Source organism: Osmerus mordax, chromosome 12, assembly GCF_038355195.1.
Source record: "Osmerus mordax isolate fOsmMor3 chromosome 12, fOsmMor3.pri, whole genome shotgun sequence".
Taxonomy (NCBI): Eukaryota; Metazoa; Chordata; class Actinopteri; order Osmeriformes; family Osmeridae; genus Osmerus; species Osmerus mordax.
In genome coordinates, this window is record NC_090061.1 from 12,466,924 (window position 1) to 12,487,495 (window position 20,572).

Sequence of the window (20,572 nt, forward strand, 5' to 3'; positions counted from 1 at the left end):
AAATGGTCATGAATGGAAACTACTCATCTCAACAGAGAGTCTGGGGTTTGAATTTTAAAGGGATCTGAGCCTATACACCTCATTCGTGAAAGGCTCAAGCGAGACTCAGATCCGCATTGAAACTGTTGGCATACATCCGATTCTGTGGCCTTATCATGGCGTTTTTCCCCATTCGTACACGTCCGTTTCCTCTGTGCCCAGTTAAGTTAGCTTGATCTCAGAATCCGATCGCATCACAGCACAGAACTGACAGAACTGTGCATTTGTAGTCAATATGTGATCATTTAAAAAATGTTTACGATTTCACTTATATACCTTTTTTTATAGGATATAGCCTACTTGAAATATAATGATCTTAATTTAATTTGTCACCTATCAAAACCCTCACAGAGGCCTAACGGCCTAGGAGTTTGTCGTCTATTATGAGGTAACAGAAACTCATTGTGTCTATCATGAAATTCGGGCAAAATGTCGCGTCGAAAAACCACGGCCTTTATACAGCCTGTCAAGGAATGATCATTTGTTTGAAAATGCACTTGAGGCTGCGTAAACTTCTACAATTGATGTGGAACAGGACTACTAATAGCGGCTCTCAGTGCACTCCATACATCCGTGATATCAGAAAGCTGCAAAGCAATGGATTCTATAGGGTTTACGTTGGCGAGACTGAGATTCCAGAGAGTCTTATCACCGGGGACATCATTAGGCCTACATCAATGAATATCACTGAAAACCGACAAACCTGGAGCATCCTCCATGCAGGCGGCCATAAGGGATGGGTGCCGTGGAATTACAAACTTGTATTTCACTGCAACGGGGTCTCACCTATTAAACCATCTGCTGAGATATTTGAAGAATTATGCTACAGTTTGAGAGAGAATTACGGAAAATGTGCAATTGTGGTCAATCCACACAACTCAAGGGCTTCGATGCGTGGGTATGCATGGGGTTCTTGGATGACTCTTCATCACCTGCCTTCGGGCCCGGTGGAACTTACACTCATAACCTGCTGCCCCTCAGTAGCTCGTTCTTACGGCCACGAGCTTCTCCAGCTGCCCTTCCAATGCGCACACTTGAGTCCTCTGAACAGTGCGTGGTCTACAGTCAAGTGGTTTGCAAACAATAACCGAGGGAAATACTCAGAGACCGTCTACGACCATGACACTCGGCATAAATTCGTCTACTGGATTGAACTAATGGAAGGGGCTTTGAAGATAATGACCAAGAGGAAATGGGAAGAAGCTGGCTCTAGAGTATGGAAAAATGAGAGCGTTTACCTCAATGACTGACTGACATTAATGGTGTACCCAACCAAACACTGAGTTCACGTCGTAGATTAACAATTGAAGTGCTGGACCAGAAAGCATGACAAGCGTCCATATTCATTTCAGAACCTGCTCAAACCTGCCACTTTTTCCTAGATTGATATAAACTGTCTGACCTTAACCTAAAACACAAATGAATATTAAGGCCTAATAAGAAGATACTGCTGGGGTTTCCAACAAGTCAGTTAGCCAAGCCATAGTATATTATTTACAGATATAGTTAGTTGGGTGTAAATGACTTATCACTTACAAAAATATGGCATGCAACGTTATCTATGCAAAAGTGAGACCAAGAGAAAGAAACAATATTGGCCTTTTATTGAATGCAATTTTATTACTTCAGAATTGATGAATTACTGAATTGTTACAATTGTTTCATTGAACAAAACTTCTTTAAACAGACCTTTGTAATAGTCTTAAATGGCAATGTACTGTAGCCTGGCATTGCCAGACCAACATGTTAGTCTGCAACCTCTCAGTTCATTTTTTATTTCCAAGGGGAAATAAAAAATGTAAGGGGTTTCCAAGGGGAAATAAAAAATTGTAATGTACTCCTATGTACATTATTGTATTAAACACACTCCATATAAGTAAATGGTTGTGCTTGGCCCAACCGCATTTTGGTTGGAGGAAATCTTTTTGAATAGGAGGGTGGCCAGACCAATCTGCCAGAGCAAATACAACATGAGATAATTAAAGATGAGATGTGGGGAATACTTTAGAAGCACAGGCCTGTTTATTGGACAAAATTATAAAATATTTTTTTAAGGATCAGAACACACAACTTGGAATGAAAAAACAATGACACGTAAACTGTTTTCAAGAGAAGTCTATTGTTTCAACAACACACAACATGTACATATATGGTGATTAATTTAATCAAGCCATTAATAACATCCTGAAGCAGTAGATATTTAAAAACATGCTTTTTAGAGACTAAACTTGAATAGTTTCTAACTTCATACAAAATAGATTTCTCATCACCAAGGTCAGGTTTAAACCTCAGATTCCTCCTGTCAGGAATACTCTTTCAAGCGAAGAGTCCAACTCAGCCCGCAGCGGCTAACCCTCATCTTCTGGCCTTCATTTGAACTGATCTAATAGTCCTGCATGGTAAAGAGAAACCAGATCTCAACTTGACTTTCAACCATCATGCAAGCTAAATCTTATGCTGATGAAAGACAAATAAGGGAAAGGGTAGAGGGTCGACAGGGAGTAGACATGGTAAGATAAGGAGAGAAGAGAGAAACTCGACGTGACCAGACCTAGATCTGTGAAGCTCTCCTGTAGGTCATCCCTCGACGATCCTGCGCAGCAGCTTGCCCAGGCCTCCCTTGGCCACCTGCAGAGGAGTCTTCTCCTCCTTGTTCTCGATGTAGATGCTGGCTCCGTGCTCCACCAGCAGCTTGGCTGCCTCCACACGCTCTTCATCACATGCCAGGTGGCTGAGGAAAACCCCCACACAGTTTGTGGTATAGAGCAGAATTCAAACAATTTTTGACGCTCAATCAAGAACTGCATCTTCAAATGGTTCTCAACATGAATAGTAATACTACACCTCTACAAGACCCAGATCTTACTGGACATGAGCCAATTCATTACAATACATTTACATTTAGTCATTTAGCAGACGCTCTTATCCAGAGCGACTTACAGTAAGTACAGGGACATTCCCCCGAGGCAAGTAGGGTGAAGTGCGTTGCCCAAGGACACAACGTCATTTGGTTGGCATAACCGGGAATCGAACTAGAAACCTTCTGATTACTAGCCCGATTTCCTCACCGCTCAGCCACCTGACTCTACAATTCCCAGAGTTTATGTTGCTGTCTCTAAAGCGTCATGCTCTGCGGCTCTTAATAACTTCCACTTCCTATGGTTATAATGTGTGTGCGCTTAAAAAAAAAGATGTGCCTTAAAATCAGATGCCATTCGATTGACTTTATCGATCCCAAAGACAATTCAAGTGTTACCTACCTTTTAGAATTTTCTTCTGGATCATTAAAGTAAATTGAATTAGACGGCTTCAGTTCCTGAACTTACAGTGCTGTGTTGCCCTCTGAGTCCTGGATGTTGGTGGAGGCACTCTGCTGTAGGAGCAGCTGGATCAGGCGGTAGTTGCCCTGGGCTGAAGCTCTGTGGAGGGGAGTGGACTCCAGCTTGTTTGTGGCATTGGGGTCAGCCCCGTTTTCCAACAACACAAGGGCTATCTGATAAGAAGCACGACAGTGTTAAGGATTGTATCTATACAAATATAGGCTTCTAAACTGTCACGACCATTGAGACTAGTTTATCAGAGATACAGGTATTTATACTAAACTACAGCAAAATGTGATAGGTGTTTATACAATACTGCTGAATAATAATATGTTATAGGTTGACGTATGTTGGTGAAAGGGCACTGGGGTGCCAGGAGTACCTCATATCTGTCTTTAGAGGCTGCATAATGCAGAGGAGTGCAGCCATTCTGGTTTACCGAGTTCAACTGGGCTCCTTTGGATATTAGAGACTTGACTATGTCTTCTCTGCCTGCAGATGCTGCTATGTGGAGGGGAGTCCAAGAGGCCTGGAACAACAAGGACCATTGCTGTCAAACCTTGCTGGTCATAACCTCATAATTTGCTTTTTGCCCAGTAAAGTCATAGTTGCCACATGTAAAGTAACCAGAGATGCATTTGCATGGAATTTACATCATCTTGCAGGTCCACTTCAGCTCCTAGATCCAACAGGAATTCCACAATATTGGTGTGTCCAGCAGAACATGCCCAGTGTAGAGCTGTTCTGTGATCCTGATTAGAGAGGATCAGAAATAAACGGTTTTATGATACCGGTGGTCAGAATTTTTACTTAAAATAAACTAGCTAGCTTGACATCTGGCTGTTAGCTTTCCAATGCCTAACATTGCTCATACTGTAATGATACATGATTCTGCCTGAACTTGGAATAAAAAGTGATGACTTACTTGGTCCGTTTTAGATGCGAGTGACTTATCAGTTAAAATTAATTTCTTCAGTTGGTCAAACTGACCTATATAGGCCAGATTGCAGACTTCCACATTTGATACTGACCCCGCCATTGTCATCAATTGCACCACTAGGCTATCTGATCTGAATCCTTTACTATTTTAAAGACAAAAAGTCATCAACATGACTCAGGATATTGCGAGATTTTACTTCCGTAAGTTAAACGGCTGTGACCTGAGTAACATTTCAAAATAAAAGCGTTATCGCGATTGTTCATTTGCTGACATGCATCCTGCGCTGTCATAGAACCTTTATTTTGATGAAAGTCTAAAGTCCGGACAACCAATCGAGATGTTTTTTCTACGACTACAATCAACACATTTCCACTCTAGCTGGGCACAGAACCAACCAACCCCAGCGTTTCTTAAAATACAACCTTTACACAAATAAACACATCTTTCTTAGTTACAAGGGGACGTCATTCTAAATTCCACACAGACATGGCGGCAACAGTTGTAAGTTTGCTAGTTGAAATCTCCCGTTTCGAGTATATACGTTAGAGCTAGCCATGTTAGCTAGGCAGCTAGCTAGCTAGGCTGGCTAACCAGCAACGCATCTGTGGGTTGCTAGAGAGCTAAGCTATTTTTTCTACATGCGCTAGAAGCCTGCTCTCATGTTGAGATGGTACGTTAGAAATAGCTGATATTCCTAGTGTCAAATGTAGCTAACTGCTGTTGTAGTCTACAGTCTTTCCCCTGCCCTATCAACCCCTTGACCCATTTATGATATCCCGCTACTATAATTTGCGACACACACACACAGGGCTTTATCAACCTTATCTGCCAATAGCCACTATCACTTATCAATGGCCTGCGTTTTTTGCCAAACAAACCCCCGGGGGCTAGTCCTTGCCTGAAACTATTTTATTCAGAGATCAGAATATTGAGTTAACTTAAAAATATACACATTGGGCATTCCTGCCCTATTCCAGGACATGGATGGTTGAGTTCAGTAGTAGACGAGTAACAGTCCAGTAAAGCTAAACCCTTTCCTCAAATCTCCCTTCTAGGACTTCAGGACCCATGTTGACCAGTCATGCAGGTACTCAGAGGAATTTGTCAACATTTATTATGACTGCATGGACAAGAAGAGGCGGGTAAGTGACAGCATCCCGACAACTATTCTGCTACCATCTCCTTGTCCTGTTAAACGTGTTGCTCCAAGGTTTATGACCATTGTGCTGTTTGATATAGAACCTGACTCGTCTGTATCTGGACAAAGCAACTCTGGTGTGGAACGGAAACGCAGTGTCAGGCCACGATGCTCTTGGAGAATTCTTTGAGTCACTTCCATCCAGCGAGTTCCAGGTCCACACACTGGACTGTCAGCCAGTACATGGTAAGGCTGAGGTTATTGACTAGTGGGCTATACACATCCAACCATACCATATTTGGAAGCCTTTTGCATGTAGTTGTAATGCCGTTTCTTCTTCCTCTTGGCTTTCACAGAACAAGCAACCCAAGGGCAGACTACGCTGCTTGTGGTCACTGTGGGAATGGTGAAGTTTGATGGGAACAAGCAGAGATACTTTAACCAGAACTTTCTCCTGACGGCACAAGCTTCCCCCAACAGCGATCAACCTGTTTGGAAGATAGCAAGTGACTGCTTCCGTTTCCAAGACTGGAACAGCTGAAATAACCTGTGGCCACTGTTTCTCATTTCTCTCTTTTCTGTATGTACCCATATCCCATTTTTGTGAAAAGCTTCAAGTTGTAATATGTAAAGTATACTGTGTGCCCATATAATTTTTTTTTTTTAATAAAAAAATACAAAGAGGTATAATAAAAAAAAAAAAAACATTTATTCATCACAATGTAACCCTTTGACAAATTATGGAAAACAGGAAATGCTCAGTGAAGAATATACACTGTACTTTGAGGGTATACATTTACATACCTGTCTTTTGACCCACACAAGTGGGAAAACCCCATTCACGACATTCACAATAAGAACAAAAAATCTTTGGGGTCAAAATTGCACATCTAACTGATAAGACTGTTTCACAGTAGCACAGTTTTCCTTGTAACTTCTTGAGTAGGATACCAAATAGTAGTATGCCTTTTTTTGTGCTGTAACAATTTTAGATGCACATAAATAGTCTAGATACAAATATGCACATAAATAAGTCTAGAAAGATCCTATACAGATACTCATTGCCAATTAAATATATTAAATATAGTCTTCCTGAGTCACTTAGGATTTTAAAAACACAATACACACATAAGCAATAATATCATGGCTGGCCAGAACAAAATAGTGCAATTTGGTGGTGTGGCTTTTTTATGCAGATATATGGTTCTTCAGTTGTAGTGCTAAATAGGCTGGAAAGTGTTGACAATGCATCCTGCCTGTTTTTTTCAAGGTCTGAAGGTCTGTTTGTTCTTAGCACTTTACCAGCATGATAGTGGACCAGCTGATTTACAGGCCATGCATGAAGAAAAAGAAAACACCTCTTAAATACTACACTACTTCAAATCCTTCCGTCCTTTCACCAGTCAAACCCTATCTAAACTTCACACAGATACATGTGTACTGCAGTCTGAGTGAGGGTGTTGGAAGGCACAGTAACGTCCCCACTCCTGTTCTACCAACAGGGGGCAGCACACACCTCCAGCTCAGTTGGTCTTGTGCCACCACCCACGCACGACAACGACAGGCGGCAAACAATTGGAAAAGATTAACTAAGCAGAGGCAGAAAATATTTCAAAATACAATAAAGTTACATGAGGATGGCCGGTGTGTGTGTTTCTAAAACCTTCATGGAACGTTGAAGGTTCCACTTGACGTCCCTGAAAGTTGAGGACTACTGCATCTCTTATCAGGCTCCAAGGATATGTCATATTCAACAACACACTTCCAACCTACTAGCAAGGGCAGACTGTACAGAAACACAGAGTGAAGGGCAGCACAGAGCTGGAATTACCCTTCGTATCAGGAGAACAAAAACATAAGTTTACAAAACCGTCAATGATTAGGATCTCCGCATGGAAGGTTTTAAGAGATCCATATCATACTTCGCAGCATTCCAAGTAAACTTAGATTAAATCAAGTTTCAAGTCTCCAGCAAATGAGGGACCTTCATGTTCGGGCGGTGATCCTATTTAAATATACAAGGCGTGCAGTGAAGATTGAAACGTGTACATGTGCACACAAAACAAATGATGGTGAGTCATGCGTTAGGCTGGCATGCTCCTCATTTCCCCCCGTACATTCTCTCTATGTGGTGGAGATAGTGGTTCTTCAGCTCCTTCCTCTTCAGCTTGAAGGCGTCTGTGACCAGGCCTGTCTCTGGGGTCCACGGCTCTGGACTCAGGTGGACCTTCATGGGAATCTCAAACCTCTGCAGCTTGACTGGAGGAGGGGGACAGAGGGAAGGTGTGAAGAGTCAATGCAGGTCATGTGCCATCTTGGATTGGAGTGAAGCGTGTATTTGTCATATGCAAAGTACAACACAGGTCATTCAGGGCAATGGAATTCTTATAACAAGGCAAGGTAACAGCCATGTATGTAAAATACAAAAACCAGCAATAAAAGTAGAACCAGCAATAGCACAACAACTGCAACACAAATAGCTATAATAACACAACAAAATTACTAGCGGCGGGAAATTAGTGGCTAGTTATTGTATAATTTAGATTTACACCTCAAAAAGAAATTCTATAACCAGATAATAATGTTGCTACTCATATTATACACTAACTCGTGGCTGTTCTTACTGGAAGTGGCGACCTGACGAATCTCCTTCAGGACTTCTCTCTCCATGTCAGGGTGTGTACACAGCTCCTCCCAGCTCCCCTCCACACCCCTCCGCCTGGCCAGGTCCGTCAGACTCTTCTGGTTAGGCACCACTAAGCTGATCACATAGTTCTGATCACTGTGGGGGGGGGGGGGGCAAAGGTGAGAGGTGAAGGGTTAGAGATACGAAGGCATAGTTCATGGCCCAGGGATGTCACTCGCAGGGTGCCAGGCTCACCTGTTGGCGAAGGCACAGATGTTGTCGACGAGCGGGCATGTCTTCAGAGAGGACTCCACTTTGCCCAGAGACACATATTCCCCAGCCTGCAGCTTCACCAGGTCCTTCTTACGGTCTGACTCAACACAAGACACGCTAAATCACCCCACTGACCAGGAAGGAGAGCTTAAAGCCCATCTTTGGAACAACTTTTTTTGAAAGTATAAAAAGCGTCTTTCCGTAGAAAGAAAGAAGCCTGAGCTTCATCTGAATGGACGTGATGCGAGTGTGAAAGCGGTCGTGCACGGTACGTACCCACTATCTGCAGACAGCCGTCAGAGTGGATCTCTCCCACGTCCCCAGTGCAGAACCACCTCTGTCCACTGTCATCCACAAAGAAGTCCTGGTTGTTACACTCCTTCCCATAGTAACCCACGGTGACGTTGTGACCACCAATCAGGATCTCCCCGCGTGGGTGGGGCTTGTCCCGGGTGGTGTAGCCTCCTGGAGGGGGACATGGGGAACGGGTCAGTAATTGAAGGACAGATTAGGACATCTTCGTGGTCATCTTAATCAACAGCGAATCAAATTCAATCATCAAGGAGCATTGTGAGCCTGTGTGATTGAGTGAACGATCGATACCTTCCAGCCAGTCCCTGAGTTTGACCTCGCAGCATTTTAGCGGCGACCCCACCCGTCCTGTGCTGTAATCTTCCACTGTACGAACAGAGACGGAACACGCACATGAGAACGTGAACCCCCCCCCAAAAAAAACACCTACGGTCGCGGCCACGCAACGGATGCCCGTTGTTGCTTTTAAGTCCTCTTCACAACTCCTTCCCCCTTCATGAGCTCCCTCCCCCAGCATCCCTCTGTCTTTCCCTCCCCCATCTCCCCCTACCTAGCGTGATGGTGCCGGCGCCGCAGGTCTCGGTGAGCCCGTAGCCCTGGCCCACGGGGCAGCAGAAGCAGGCGTTCATGAAGAGCTGGGTGGCGGAGGAGAGCGGAGCCCCGCCGGACAGCATCAACCTCACCCGGCCTCCCAGAATGCTCTTCACCTTACGGAACAGCAGCCTGGACGCACGGGCGCGCGGGCAGGCAGGCAGGCAGAACAGCCGGAGAGACAGAGAGCCACACAACCGTCCCGGTCAACACACACAATGATAAACATGCATCTGTTGTTTACTGGGTGTCTACCGCGTTTTCTGTGTCCCACGAGTCCTTACATGTTGCAGAGCGGCGCGTCGTAGCCCTGCTTCATCTGCTCCAGCTTGTAGTTGTAGCCCAGTTTGAACAGAGTCTTCTTAACGTAGCTCATCTCCTCCACTTTGCTCATCACACCTTTGTGAATGCGGTCCAAGATTTCCTGGTTTTCAAGCAAACAGACATAGTGACTAACCAAAGTAGCGGTGTTCAGAAAGCAAATACAGAGAGATACAGTGGAAGAGAGAGATACAGTGAGAGGAAGAGAAGAGATACAAAATAACAGAAAGAGAGAGAGGGATGGGTGAGGTCTTACTGGTACAGCGGCCATCAGGGTCGGTCTGAGCACAGTGCTGTCCCCTTTGCAGCCTCGCTTGATCTTGGTGGACTGGAGGGACACAAGAGGGACAAACATGACGCTAACCCAATCAGCTCGGAGTGCTGCAGGGGTCAGCTCCGGCCCCCGGACACACTCTGCTGGCGTTCATTACCTGGTCAGACAGGGTCTGCGGGGAGGAGTACCCGATCCGACATCCGTACGCCACGCACGAGATCTCTGCAGTCAGCTCCAGCACGTGAGCCAGGGGCAGGTAGGCTATGTACGTGTCTTTAGGTCTGTGTGTGTGTGTGTGTGGGGGGGGGGGGGGGGGGGGGGGACAAAGAGTGAGAGATTGTGGGATTGTTCGAGGCGGGGAACAGCAAGCTGATGGACGTAACGACAGAAGCAAACAAATGCCAAGACAAATAGCGCAATAGCCGGACTGTGAAGGCCTTGGACTGGATTCATATGCATATATGCTCAGCGTGATGCTACCCACCCCAGTCCAGGTATACGATCGCACTGGCCTGTCATGCCAGCGATCAGGTTGCTGTGGATGATCATGACTCCTTTGGGCCGGCCGGTGGAGCCGCTGGTGTACATCACCACAGCCAGGTCTGAGGGCTCGGGCTTCACCACCTCCCTGCTCACTGCAACACAAACAGCCACACGATAGAAACAGCCGGCACAGCAACGCAGGCAACCTATTGGCCGGACAGCCTTCATTAGCTTCAGTCTCTGGAGAGGAAGGGAAGCTTCGGCAGAATTCGCGCAGAGCTCCTGAGAGCTCACTGCACATGAGCGCACGTGGGGGGTGGGGGTGGGGGGTCTCGTTTGGGGACTCACGGTTGTCGGGCTGCGCCCCCAGCTGCTCCACGGCGTGCATGCTGCGGAGGGCCAGTCCAGGCGGGTAGCCCTCGGCACTGAGCTTTGCCTGGTCCACACAGATCACATGCTCCAGCCCGGGGATCTGAGGGAGCATGCCCTGGGGGAGGGAGGGAGGGAAAGGTCGCAGGTCACACCAGAACACCAGCTGTACAGGAAGCACCTGTCACCACGCCGCTGTGGTGCTGTCGAGCAGCTCCACCACACGGTGAGACGACACGCTTGTGCTGTAGCACTCTCGCTCAACACTTGCTTTTCACCGGGAAATACTACGTCATCTCAGTCCATAGCTTTCAGCCAATGAGCAATCGAGGCATGGTTCCTGCTTCCTAGTTGTTACTCATGCACATGTTTCATTATGACTGTTGAATAGAGACATTTAGCAGACTCTCTAGATTTTTTTATAGCATAAACAAAATGCCCGCCATTAAATAAATACAACTATAAATATATATAATATAATATTATATAAATAAATCTCCTGCTCTTCTAGATTGAAAGTGATGTGGAAGTTCCTTCTCACCTTTAGTTTAGTCTCCAGAAGTTCTACGCTGGTTATGAGGTGAGTGACCCGGGCCTCGTTCAGGCCAAACGCCACCGCCTCCTCACCCAGGGAGGCGTAGAACGTCACCACTGCAGGAGATAGAACCAGAAGAGGAGGCTGCTGTTTACCTAGCAAATCATGTGGTCCTCAGATAAGCAGCTCAAGTTCATGTGGTTCAACAGTCGTTTCCCTCCCATCAACCCTCTGAACTCCCAGCCCTACAGGACACCTACCACACACGATGCCTCAAGAAAGCTGGCAGGATTCTAAGAGACTGTTACCACCCATCCTTCAGTCTTTTTACCCCGTTGCCTTCTGGCAGGCGATACCGAAGCATTCGGTCTCGCACACGCAGACTGGACAACAGTTTCTATCCAAGGGCCATCAGGCTTCAGAATGGACATTGATACACTACTCACTAGTCACTTTACACACTGTCACTTTCAGCTACTGGTTGCACTATCAGCAATATTGTACTTGTCTTAGGTTAGTATAGGTTTATAAGGTTAGTATAGGTTATTATATGTATTAGAGGTTTAGTATACTGTATTGAATATTGTATATTAGGTCTACTATATTTGAGCTTATCGTAGATAAGGAAACATCTATGTTCTGTGTACTTATATGTTATGTTATGCCAGGTTGCTTTGTGTTGTCTTGTCCTAAGAATTTCAGTGCCCAGTCTGACCCTCATGTTGTTCTGTGCATCTGACAATAAAAGACTTGAACTCACAAGGGAAGTTGTGTCTGAAGCAGGCCTGGGCGGCTATCATCCACTCCGCTCGGGTCTCACAGAAGATGGCCACGGTGCTCCTGGGCTCCAGACCTAACGCTGCCAGCCCGCTGCCAAAATGAGCCACCCTGGATTCCACTTCCTGGTAGGAGAGCCAGCTGTACTCTCCAAGAATGAGCTGGCAGAAAAGGAAGAGCTGTCACCAACACTCAAAGGACAGCTGAGTCGTTTGTGTTCAGGGTGTACTTTCGACCATTTTGTCCAACAATACGACAGATCAAATCAAATGGTGAACGTATAAATAAATACATTTCGAAAAAGAAATCATCTCTCCGCATACCTTTTTGAACACCTTCCCACTAGGTTGAGTCTCATTCTCGTGCTTCAGGACCTCTCGGATGCCCAGGCAGTCCGCCTGACCAAACAGCTGCACTGCCCTATCAAACAGCTTATCCAGCGTGTCCTTCCCAGGGAAGTCCTCCCTAACCAGGGTCTGGAAGCTATCCACGGTACGGTACGGCCCCTGGGCACAGCCCGTGGTGGAGCGGGCCTTGACCGCGCCCACCCTGGCCTTCCTCTGGGCTGCGCCTGATAGGACGTACCAGGGCAGGAACGAGATCACCGAGTAGAGCCACACGAGGAGGTGCACTGGAAGTAGGAGAAGGGACTGGAGAGGAGAGTCAGTCTGGAGGTCCATGCTAGCCACAGCAAGGAGCGAGGGCTGTGGGGGGGAACTTCAAAATGGGGCTGACTTTGGGATGAAGATCTCTAGACAACGTCCACCTGGAGGAGACTTAGACCTGATGCTGGAAGATGAGAGAAAGAAGTCATCAACGATGAAGCAGGGTCAAGTAAAAACAAACAGCAAGCATGTGGAGCGAGCTATTTATTGTGTGCGTCAGTATTTTGACTCAATGTTCTGCTGAAAATATCATGTGATATCCATGCCGCAGTAAAGAGGAAGCGACATACTTCCATGGGCACAATAACTCAGCTCAAAGACAACAATCGGAGGTCAACAGAGATCCACGCTAGGTCTAGTTATTACTAACATTAACATTTCCACAGTATCACAGCTAGATACAGAGAAGACAAGGTCATACGCAAGATTTAACACACTTTAACACACTGTTATCAATATAAGAATGAAGGCTGCAGAAAAGGTTCAAACAAGTGGGATTTAAACTACAGAAACACTACAAGGAAACAGATTCCTCAGTGACATACCCACCTCTCTTGCCGAACACCAGCATCAACACCTTCTACGTCAGACCAAGTTCACTTTCCTGGTCATATACACGGAATACACCTCAAAAGTGTTGACTCGCTTCCTTCCCCTGCATCCAGTCCTTGCCCCCTGCAGCAGAGGTAGGACAGTTGACCTAACAGTCATAGTAAGCTAAAGGTATAGCCGTACCAACATTGAGACACACCCCAATGGCCAACAGTCCAAGCCCTTTGGACTGAAGAGGATAGAGCCTGTCAACCAATGACATCAGCCTCCCAGCTCACCCCACTAACAGGCCATATGATAGGCCACTCTGGGGCATCCAGTCTCAGCTATACATAGCCCAACCGGGTGAAAACCAACAGCACTGATCCAATTATCGATGTTTTTGTAATCCCATCAATTCAAACCTGTTTCTAGGATAGACACCATTACATATAAAAATTTAAAGGATTGCACAATAGTGAGGCAAATGCATGTAGTTGGACCTATGCAGCAGCCGGTTCTTCATTACCATAATATTTAGTACTGAACACTTAGCAAACAAACAAGTGGAAAATCGGAAAAAAGCGTCAGTATTTAATGTTTGTTGTCAAATTTGTCATACGACAAAGTGAAAGCAGATTTGAGGCACTAGCATGGAACATCCTGCTTTCACTTATAGTTCATTACAGTACGTAGATTGCTGAAAATCAATACACCATAGCTCTGGCTAGACTCCAAATATTCGAGTGGAAGTGAATTGAAGTAACATGGTGAGATACATTATATTTAGCTAACACACAAATTAGCCGGTACAGCAGGCAACGTTATCAGCCCCCTTGATGATGTTAGAAGACGTCATTGACAGACCACATGCATACTATTCAATTAAAGCCACTTATCTGTTAAAGGATAACAGCGGCATTAATACGATTATGTTAACGTGCCAGTGATACATGGATTATCTGGCTGGGTTAAATTCTTACCTCAGGTAATGTTCGCCAATACAGATCAGCCAATGTCTTGTCAAGGGAAATGACCGAAAGTTACCTCGCCAGACCGGGTAGTAGGGGAACCCGGAAATACAACGTCATCTCATTCCATATATTTCAGCCAATCAGCAATCGAGGCATGGTTCCTACTTCCTAGTTACTCATGCACGCATATCTTGATGCCATGATCGTTTTATCATGACCGCTTTTTTCAAATTAAGTTATGTATTAATTTAGCAGAATCTGGGTCTGCAATTCAAAGCTCTACAATAGAGCTACACCAGATTATGTTGTAATGCTTACACAATTACAATGTTTTGTGTTCTAGATAAGCAGACAAGACAAACAAATGTGATGTACTGTCAGAGAAATTAAGAATGTAAGGTTATATTCGGAAAATACTGGTGCTTATAGCATTCCTTGTCAGCAGAGGAGCCCCTCCCCTGATGACCTATAGAAGACAATAGGCTTACGAAAACAAACCGACCTAGGCTGACCATTATCGTACTAGAGGTGCCATAAATGTGTTTAACCTTATCTGTATTAAGTAAACCATCTGGTCAAGCCTAGGGTCAGAGAACTCTAAGTTTCTACTGCTAAGGACGCACACACATGCACACGCGCTCTACCTCTGGGATCGATCAGCTGATATGCAGGGGAGGGGACATCTCACCAATATGTTTAAATAGTCTTACATGAAGACTTGAGAACCAGACAAACTTTGTATTGCGATCAGATTTGTCTCCTTGCTGGCGAGCATTAAACTATTGTACTTTCTTTGAATCTGACGACTCTTAATCTTGACATGTACACTGTGTGTCATTTATTGCTTTAGATCCAACCAAATGTAAATGGTACATCAGAATTCTGAAAGCACAAGTTTCCCTTCCAAAGCACCGCCTTCCTGTTCCAATAAAACACACGTTGCAATAATGTTTTGCAGAAATGAAAAACTGCAGCGTTTTTCCGCCCTCAAAAAAATTAATGATTCAGTCCAACCCCTCTTCCCCAAATCCAGGTGTCCTGATGTGGAGTCTTTCTGTTCTCACTTCTTGCCCTCTACCATGATAATGTGGTAACCAAATTTGGTCTTGACAGGAGGATCTGTGTACACAGGTTTGTCCATAGAGCTGATGGGCAAGGCGAACGCTGCGTCCTGGAAGGGCCCAACCATTGATCCCCTCGTCATCCACCCCAGGTCACCCTGTCATAAACATGAACAACAGTCACACACTCCCATCTCTGACCAAAGATTGACATGGTTTGAAAGCCAATCAGACAATAAAACACGGATTATTTCAAGATGATCTGTAAGTTAACGCAATGCAATATGGTTTCATACAAAAAGGGAATGTAACTCCATCTAGTGGAACATTTTGGGTGCAGCATATTTACACACAACACACCAGGAGGTGAAGGTAAGCAGAACATCTGGATGCAGTGTTTTCATTTCTAAGGATGTGCGGTGCATTCCTCACACACCCAAGGATACCGTACGCTGTATCCGGATATGGCAGAGGAAGAGCAGGGTGCACGTGGGTACAGTAGCACAGTAGAATGAATAAACATCTATGTCCTACGTCGGGATGTGTGTGATATGCGAGTACTGGCAATCTTACTCCTTGTCTGGCTTTGTCTTCGCTGTACTGGGATGCTACCTCGCTGAATCGAATCCCTGCTTTCAGTTTCTCCATTGCCTCCATACTTTTGCCATGTTTTTCACATAAGATATGTCGCACCTAATACAGACACACCACCACACAAGAGTGAAACACAATAATACATGATATGATCCATTCTTATTTTTAAGATAGGAAACAGCCGGAAGCACCAGATATCCCCTCACTTTTACAATGTGGGGATGCATCTATAAAAAGGATTTAATGCAGTAAAAACTATTTATAAAACTTGGAAACAGAACAGCAAGTTTTCAAACTAAGTCTCCAAACATGTTCACTGTAAGCTAACATTCTGTAGGTTTTCACTTCAACAGTTATCTGATTTTAATAATTACCTAGTTGATGTGTTAAATTTAGTTACAACTGGGGTTTGAGCAAAAACCTACCGTACAGTAGATAGCTCTCCAGGAACAACGTTGGACACCCAACGTTACACCAAACAATGATCAGGGCTGCCAAACCTGCTCCAGGGGAACTACCCACTGTACCGTTTTCCTGGGCTGTTATACTGGTTATCCAGGAGCTATAGGAGCTGGCGTTCGTTTACAAGCTATTCACATCACAATCACATGTACAGACTGTAACACTGGCTAACAAATTACCTTCACAGCAGTACCTCCTTTTGGAGTCTTCTCCTTCTTTTCTGTCTCCCCGCCTCCTGAGGCACCAGCACCTGGGCAACAGTAACTGTAATTGTCACTGATTACATTCATTCAACATATGGCAGTAGGTAACATTGTTCATGTGTGCTACTGCTAGCTAACTTGGCAGCTTTCTACTAGCCGAGTAGCTAGCTACAGTAGTTAGCCTGAGATTGGGAACCAGACAATTCTGCGAGATACTTTGGCTCCAGTGTGCTAGATATTCCTAAAAACTACTAATAAAATAGACAAATTATTTAAGAGTCCTACAGTAACCTTTGCCACCCTTTCCGCCTTTTCCTTTTGGTGGCATTTTGAACAAGTGTAAAAGCAAAGTAAAGGGCACAAGCTATTCAGGTTGTGCTGTTCTGTCAGTTGGACTGGTTGTAAACTCGGTTGCTCAGCTCGCCACAACTGCGCAGAGCGCGCCACCGCATTTTTTACGTTTGCCAACAAGCCGTGTTTCCTATTCTGCACCCATCAGCGTATTTTCGCTGTACATACAAGTTTACATAGTAACTTAAAAATAAAACATTGTCAGAGAATGTCTAATATAGAGTTCTGACATTGTTTTCCCAGGAGTTTTTCTATCTGTTAACGTTTTGACCAATAGAAATGAGAGTTATAAAGGGGATGAGCCAAACTGGGTTACTATGGGAATGGCACCAAACACAGACAGGTGACGTTTTATTATTTAGCAATTAGCACCCAAAGCTTCCTCCAATTTTACACCCGTTCGATTATTTCTTTATAAAATGGTACCTTAAAATAGTTTAAAGTTGATCTGATATGGAAATGTACGAGAGCATTCTTTGTCTGGGCAGAGGGGGATCAGCAGACGTATTTCTAATGAAACATGTAGAATCCAAGTACCTGCATGCAGTGAAGAGAATTCAAACTGATGACTCTCACAAGACAAGGACAAAGGGGGCAATCCTACAGGAAGCTGAAATCATCAGGAGACTGAAGCACCCCCACATTGTAAAGTTCAAAGAGGCTTTTCTGAACTCAAAGGATGACTGTATCTATATAGTTATGGACTACTGTGATGGTGGAACATTGGATGACAAAGTCAAAGAGAGAAGCACGGATAACTATTTCACAGAGAATATTATCATGGGATGGTTTGTACAAGTCGCCATGGCCGTAGACTACATACACATGGCCAAAATACTACACAGGGACATTAAAACCTCCAACATGCTGCTGACAAAGGGAAATGTGGTGAAGGTGGGTGACTTTGGGATATCTAAGATAATGACCAACACAGTGGACATGGCTCTTACGTGCGTTGGCACGCCCAGTTACCTGAGCCCGGAGTTGTGTCAGGAAGTCCCATACAGCTCCAAGTCAGACATCTGGGCTCTTGGCTGCTTACTGTTCGAGCTCTGCTCTCTCAGTCCGCCCTTTACGGCCTCTAATCTCCTGAGTCTGTTCTACAAGATCATCAAAGGACAGTCCAGGCCTGTGCCAGACGTGTTCTCAGACAACATCTCCTCCCTGATTCAGAGGATGCTCTGCCCTGCTCCAGAGAGCAGACCGAGCGCCGCTTCCATACTGGGCACCTCCTACGTCCAGGAGCATCTCAGAGAGTTCCTCAGAGAGAGGGAGACAGAGTTCCGAATGGGTGTGGATTCCGAATCCATACAGCCCTCGATTGGGAACTGTGGTTCCCCAGGCACAACCTTCAGTGTTGAGGAGAGCGGGAGGAAAGCCTGGGAAGGAGGGCCCACGGACAGGACAGCAGCCTCTGTTCCCCTCAAACTGGGTCCTGAGCAGCACAGTGAGGAGCATGAGGAGGAAGGGACAGGCATCCCAGTGGAGCCCTGCTTCCGCAAGGCTGAAGTCACGGAGGACGACGTCAGCGATGAGGGAAGATCTGACTACTCGTCGGACTTTGATGACGACCAGAGCGTGTCGTCTGTAGAGGAGCACGGGGATCAGGGCCAGTGCATCCCCGGGAACTCTCCCAAGGAAGACCTCTCTATGGAATCTGATGGTAAAAAGAGGAAAACTATTGAGACGGTCCTCTGGTTGGGATCTAGGCTTTCAAGTAGTGGAGAACCAGCTCTGCTCCTGGGGCTTAACCTAGCGCCCTGCCCATTGTTCCGCCCGCAGACACATACCTGATTCAGTTAGCAGGAGTCTAATGAGTTCTGATGAGCTGATGTGTCAGAGCTGATCTGGAACATGAACTCACACAAGCTGTTCTGGTGCATTGTAATCGTCACAAACTGGGTCCTTCTGATATGTTGTTGTCTCGATAATACTCACATTGTCAAATTGTGGTGATCTGTTTTCAGTTAGTCCTGACGGAGCCGGGCGGGGGGAGTATCCTGATGACTTTGAAGAGGAGGAAGAGGAAGATGCCATGGGTGTTGTTCACAGTGCCCGTGCTGCCCTGGCGCTGACGGCAGATGGATGTGGGGATGTTTTGGAGGAGGAGTGTCACCTGAGAGATGCCGGGGGATGGCCCGTCACTCTGAAGACACTTAGGGAGAAGTGCATCATGGGTAAGCACATCATTCATATGCCAGGAAGAAATGAATAGATGTTCTAGAAAAGTACTCATGTTGTCAGGGGGTTTATAATGACAAGATTTCAAAGCAACAACAGAAAAGACGTTTTTATTGATGTGTGTCTGTGTTTCAGATGACGTCGGCCTCTCGCTTTATGAGGAAATCAGAGAACACTTTGAGAATGGCTTGAGTCCCCAAGACCTGAAACCACAGTTTGAGCACACACTCAGACTAGACACACTGGAGACTTGCCATCTCATATTCACTATTGACCAAGAGGCAGAGTAGAACAGCCCCACTGACAGCAAATAGAAGAAACTAAGCAGGACACAGGATGACCTCACCCTATCATAAAATGACATTTAAAGTGTCTCTTGACATTAGAATGGCAGGGCTATTTTATTGGCTGTACAACCCTAAGCCATGATCATGTATCTGACCCAAAATGAATTAATAACAGAGATGTTGTATGTTGTTATGGAATTTATAAGAAAATCAATCGTTAAACTGAGTTGGGTAAATTATAAAGTCAAGTTTATTGAACAGCACAACCAATATACCAACGTCACCATCATCGACACACAAACATAAGACAATAACACAATACTACATTCATTTTACATACAACCTAAAATTATTTGACATACCATACACGAGAGGGATGTTTTGACATTGGTAGACACTGGTGATGTCCCTTTCTTTAAACCCATTTCTATTAAACACACTGTTAAGTCGGTGAAAATAAGGCTGCTTTAAGTAATTAAGAAACTTAGTTCCTGTTTCTCTGCAAAATGGCACCAGTGTTACAGTGTGAGGTGGGGTAGGACCCACATGCAGGAGAGTAGCCAGGCATTGCTTCAAACAAAGGGTTTATTTCTTCATGAACAGACAGGGAGCTCACACTAACAAGGATAAGGAAAAGACAAAGACTGGACACAAAACTGGACTAAATACACAGAACCAAACAAGACACAGTTGGACACGATAAGACAAACGAGAACTGAAACCACTCACGAAACAGGTGAAGACAACGACAGACACAGGGAAACACTAGGGCAGGGCGAAACCAAAAACAGGGGGGCACGGCTGTGGCTGTGACAACTAGCCTTATTACGTATTCCTTATGTTTGTACTTTCTCCTTGAGTCTTTCTACATGTAGTTGTCATAATGCCGACATTTGTGAGTAAATGGAAACGATGCACAGGCCTTGAAGATGACTGTATCCACAATATCATGTGCATCATTCTGCGCATTATTGTAAATATATATATATTTTTAATTTAAACAGGCCAACGGGTTGATTTTAATATGTGTAATATAGTATGTGTAATACATTAGGCAACACTGTTTTGGATTTACAGAAGTTGCAGATTGCACTTTTTGATTAGATTATTAGGTTAGGTTATTGGGTGTGCTCAAGCCTTCGGCGAGAGCACAACCTTTGTTCTCTCACATATATATTATTATTTTTTTTATTTCTTTTTGCCCCCCTAAAACTCAGTCAATATTTGGCCTACATAGACAACGTAGGTGTCAAAAGTTTCGTCTT

The 20,572-nt window shown here is 45.0% G+C and overlaps 6 protein-coding genes across 7 annotated transcripts; 3 read left to right on the forward strand and 3 right to left on the reverse strand.

The window, feature by feature from the left end:
• The first annotated feature begins 254 nt into the window (after nt 1-254).
• LOC136954562 (uncharacterized protein C21orf140 homolog) lies at nt 255-1,289 on the forward strand. Its single transcript, XM_067248188.1, has one exon. It carries the CDS (start codon nt 453-455, stop codon nt 1,287-1,289), a length of 837 nt encoding a protein of 278 aa, XP_067104289.1. The 5' UTR covers nt 255-452.
• An 850-nt stretch (nt 1,290-2,139) lies between these two features.
• psmd10 (proteasome 26S subunit, non-ATPase 10) lies at nt 2,140-4,501 on the reverse strand. Its single transcript, XM_067247634.1, has 6 exons — nt 4,285-4,501; nt 4,013-4,111; nt 3,742-3,888; nt 3,366-3,532; nt 2,591-2,770; nt 2,140-2,431 (listed from the first exon to the last, which is right to left on the reverse strand). The coding sequence occupies exons 1-5, from the start codon at nt 4,402-4,404 to the stop codon at nt 2,617-2,619; spliced, it is 687 nt and encodes a 228-aa protein (XP_067103735.1). The 5' UTR covers nt 4,405-4,501; the 3' UTR covers nt 2,140-2,431; nt 2,591-2,616.
• A 128-nt stretch (nt 4,502-4,629) lies between these two features.
• On the forward strand, nt 4,630-6,123 carry nxt2 (nuclear transport factor 2-like export factor 2). Its single transcript, XM_067247482.1, has 4 exons — nt 4,630-4,800; nt 5,355-5,441; nt 5,539-5,683; nt 5,794-6,123. Exons 1-4 carry the CDS (start codon nt 4,786-4,788, stop codon nt 5,976-5,978), a joined length of 432 nt encoding a protein of 143 aa, XP_067103583.1. The 5' UTR covers nt 4,630-4,785; the 3' UTR covers nt 5,979-6,123.
• acsl4a (acyl-CoA synthetase long chain family member 4a) lies at nt 6,108-14,236 on the reverse strand. 2 transcript variants are annotated; one of them, XM_067247479.1, is made up of 16 exons: nt 14,178-14,216; nt 13,213-13,338; nt 12,322-12,787; nt 11,982-12,159; nt 11,228-11,337; nt 10,666-10,804; nt 10,319-10,469; nt 9,992-10,115; nt 9,817-9,888; nt 9,524-9,663; nt 9,199-9,371; nt 8,940-9,014; nt 8,613-8,801; nt 8,319-8,433; nt 8,062-8,219; nt 6,108-7,696 (listed from the first exon to the last, which is right to left on the reverse strand). In XM_067247479.1, exons 3-16 carry the CDS (start codon nt 12,676-12,678, stop codon nt 7,539-7,541), a joined length of 2,139 nt encoding a protein of 712 aa, XP_067103580.1. In that variant the 5' UTR covers nt 12,679-12,787; nt 13,213-13,338; nt 14,178-14,216; the 3' UTR covers nt 6,108-7,538. The 2 variants fall into 2 exon arrangements, with proteins under 2 accessions (XP_067103580.1, XP_067103581.1); XM_067247480.1 differs by lacking the exon at nt 13,213-13,338 and having other exon boundaries at nt 14,178-14,236.
• A 760-nt stretch (nt 14,237-14,996) lies between these two features.
• On the reverse strand, nt 14,997-16,879 carry pin4 (protein (peptidylprolyl cis/trans isomerase) NIMA-interacting, 4 (parvulin)). Its single transcript, XM_067248156.1, has 4 exons — nt 16,780-16,879; nt 16,465-16,535; nt 15,803-15,922; nt 14,997-15,387 (listed from the first exon to the last, which is right to left on the reverse strand). The coding sequence occupies exons 1-4, from the start codon at nt 16,814-16,816 to the stop codon at nt 15,229-15,231; spliced, it is 387 nt and encodes a 128-aa protein (XP_067104257.1). The 5' UTR covers nt 16,817-16,879; the 3' UTR covers nt 14,997-15,228.
• A 413-nt stretch (nt 16,880-17,292) lies between these two features.
• On the forward strand, nt 17,293-19,310 carry nek12 (NIMA-related kinase 12). Its single transcript, XM_067248189.1, has 3 exons — nt 17,293-18,502; nt 18,807-19,016; nt 19,156-19,310. The coding sequence occupies exons 1-3, from the start codon at nt 17,293-17,295 to the stop codon at nt 19,308-19,310; spliced, it is 1,575 nt and encodes a 524-aa protein (XP_067104290.1).
• The last annotated feature ends 1,262 nt before the right edge of the window (nt 19,311-20,572 follow it).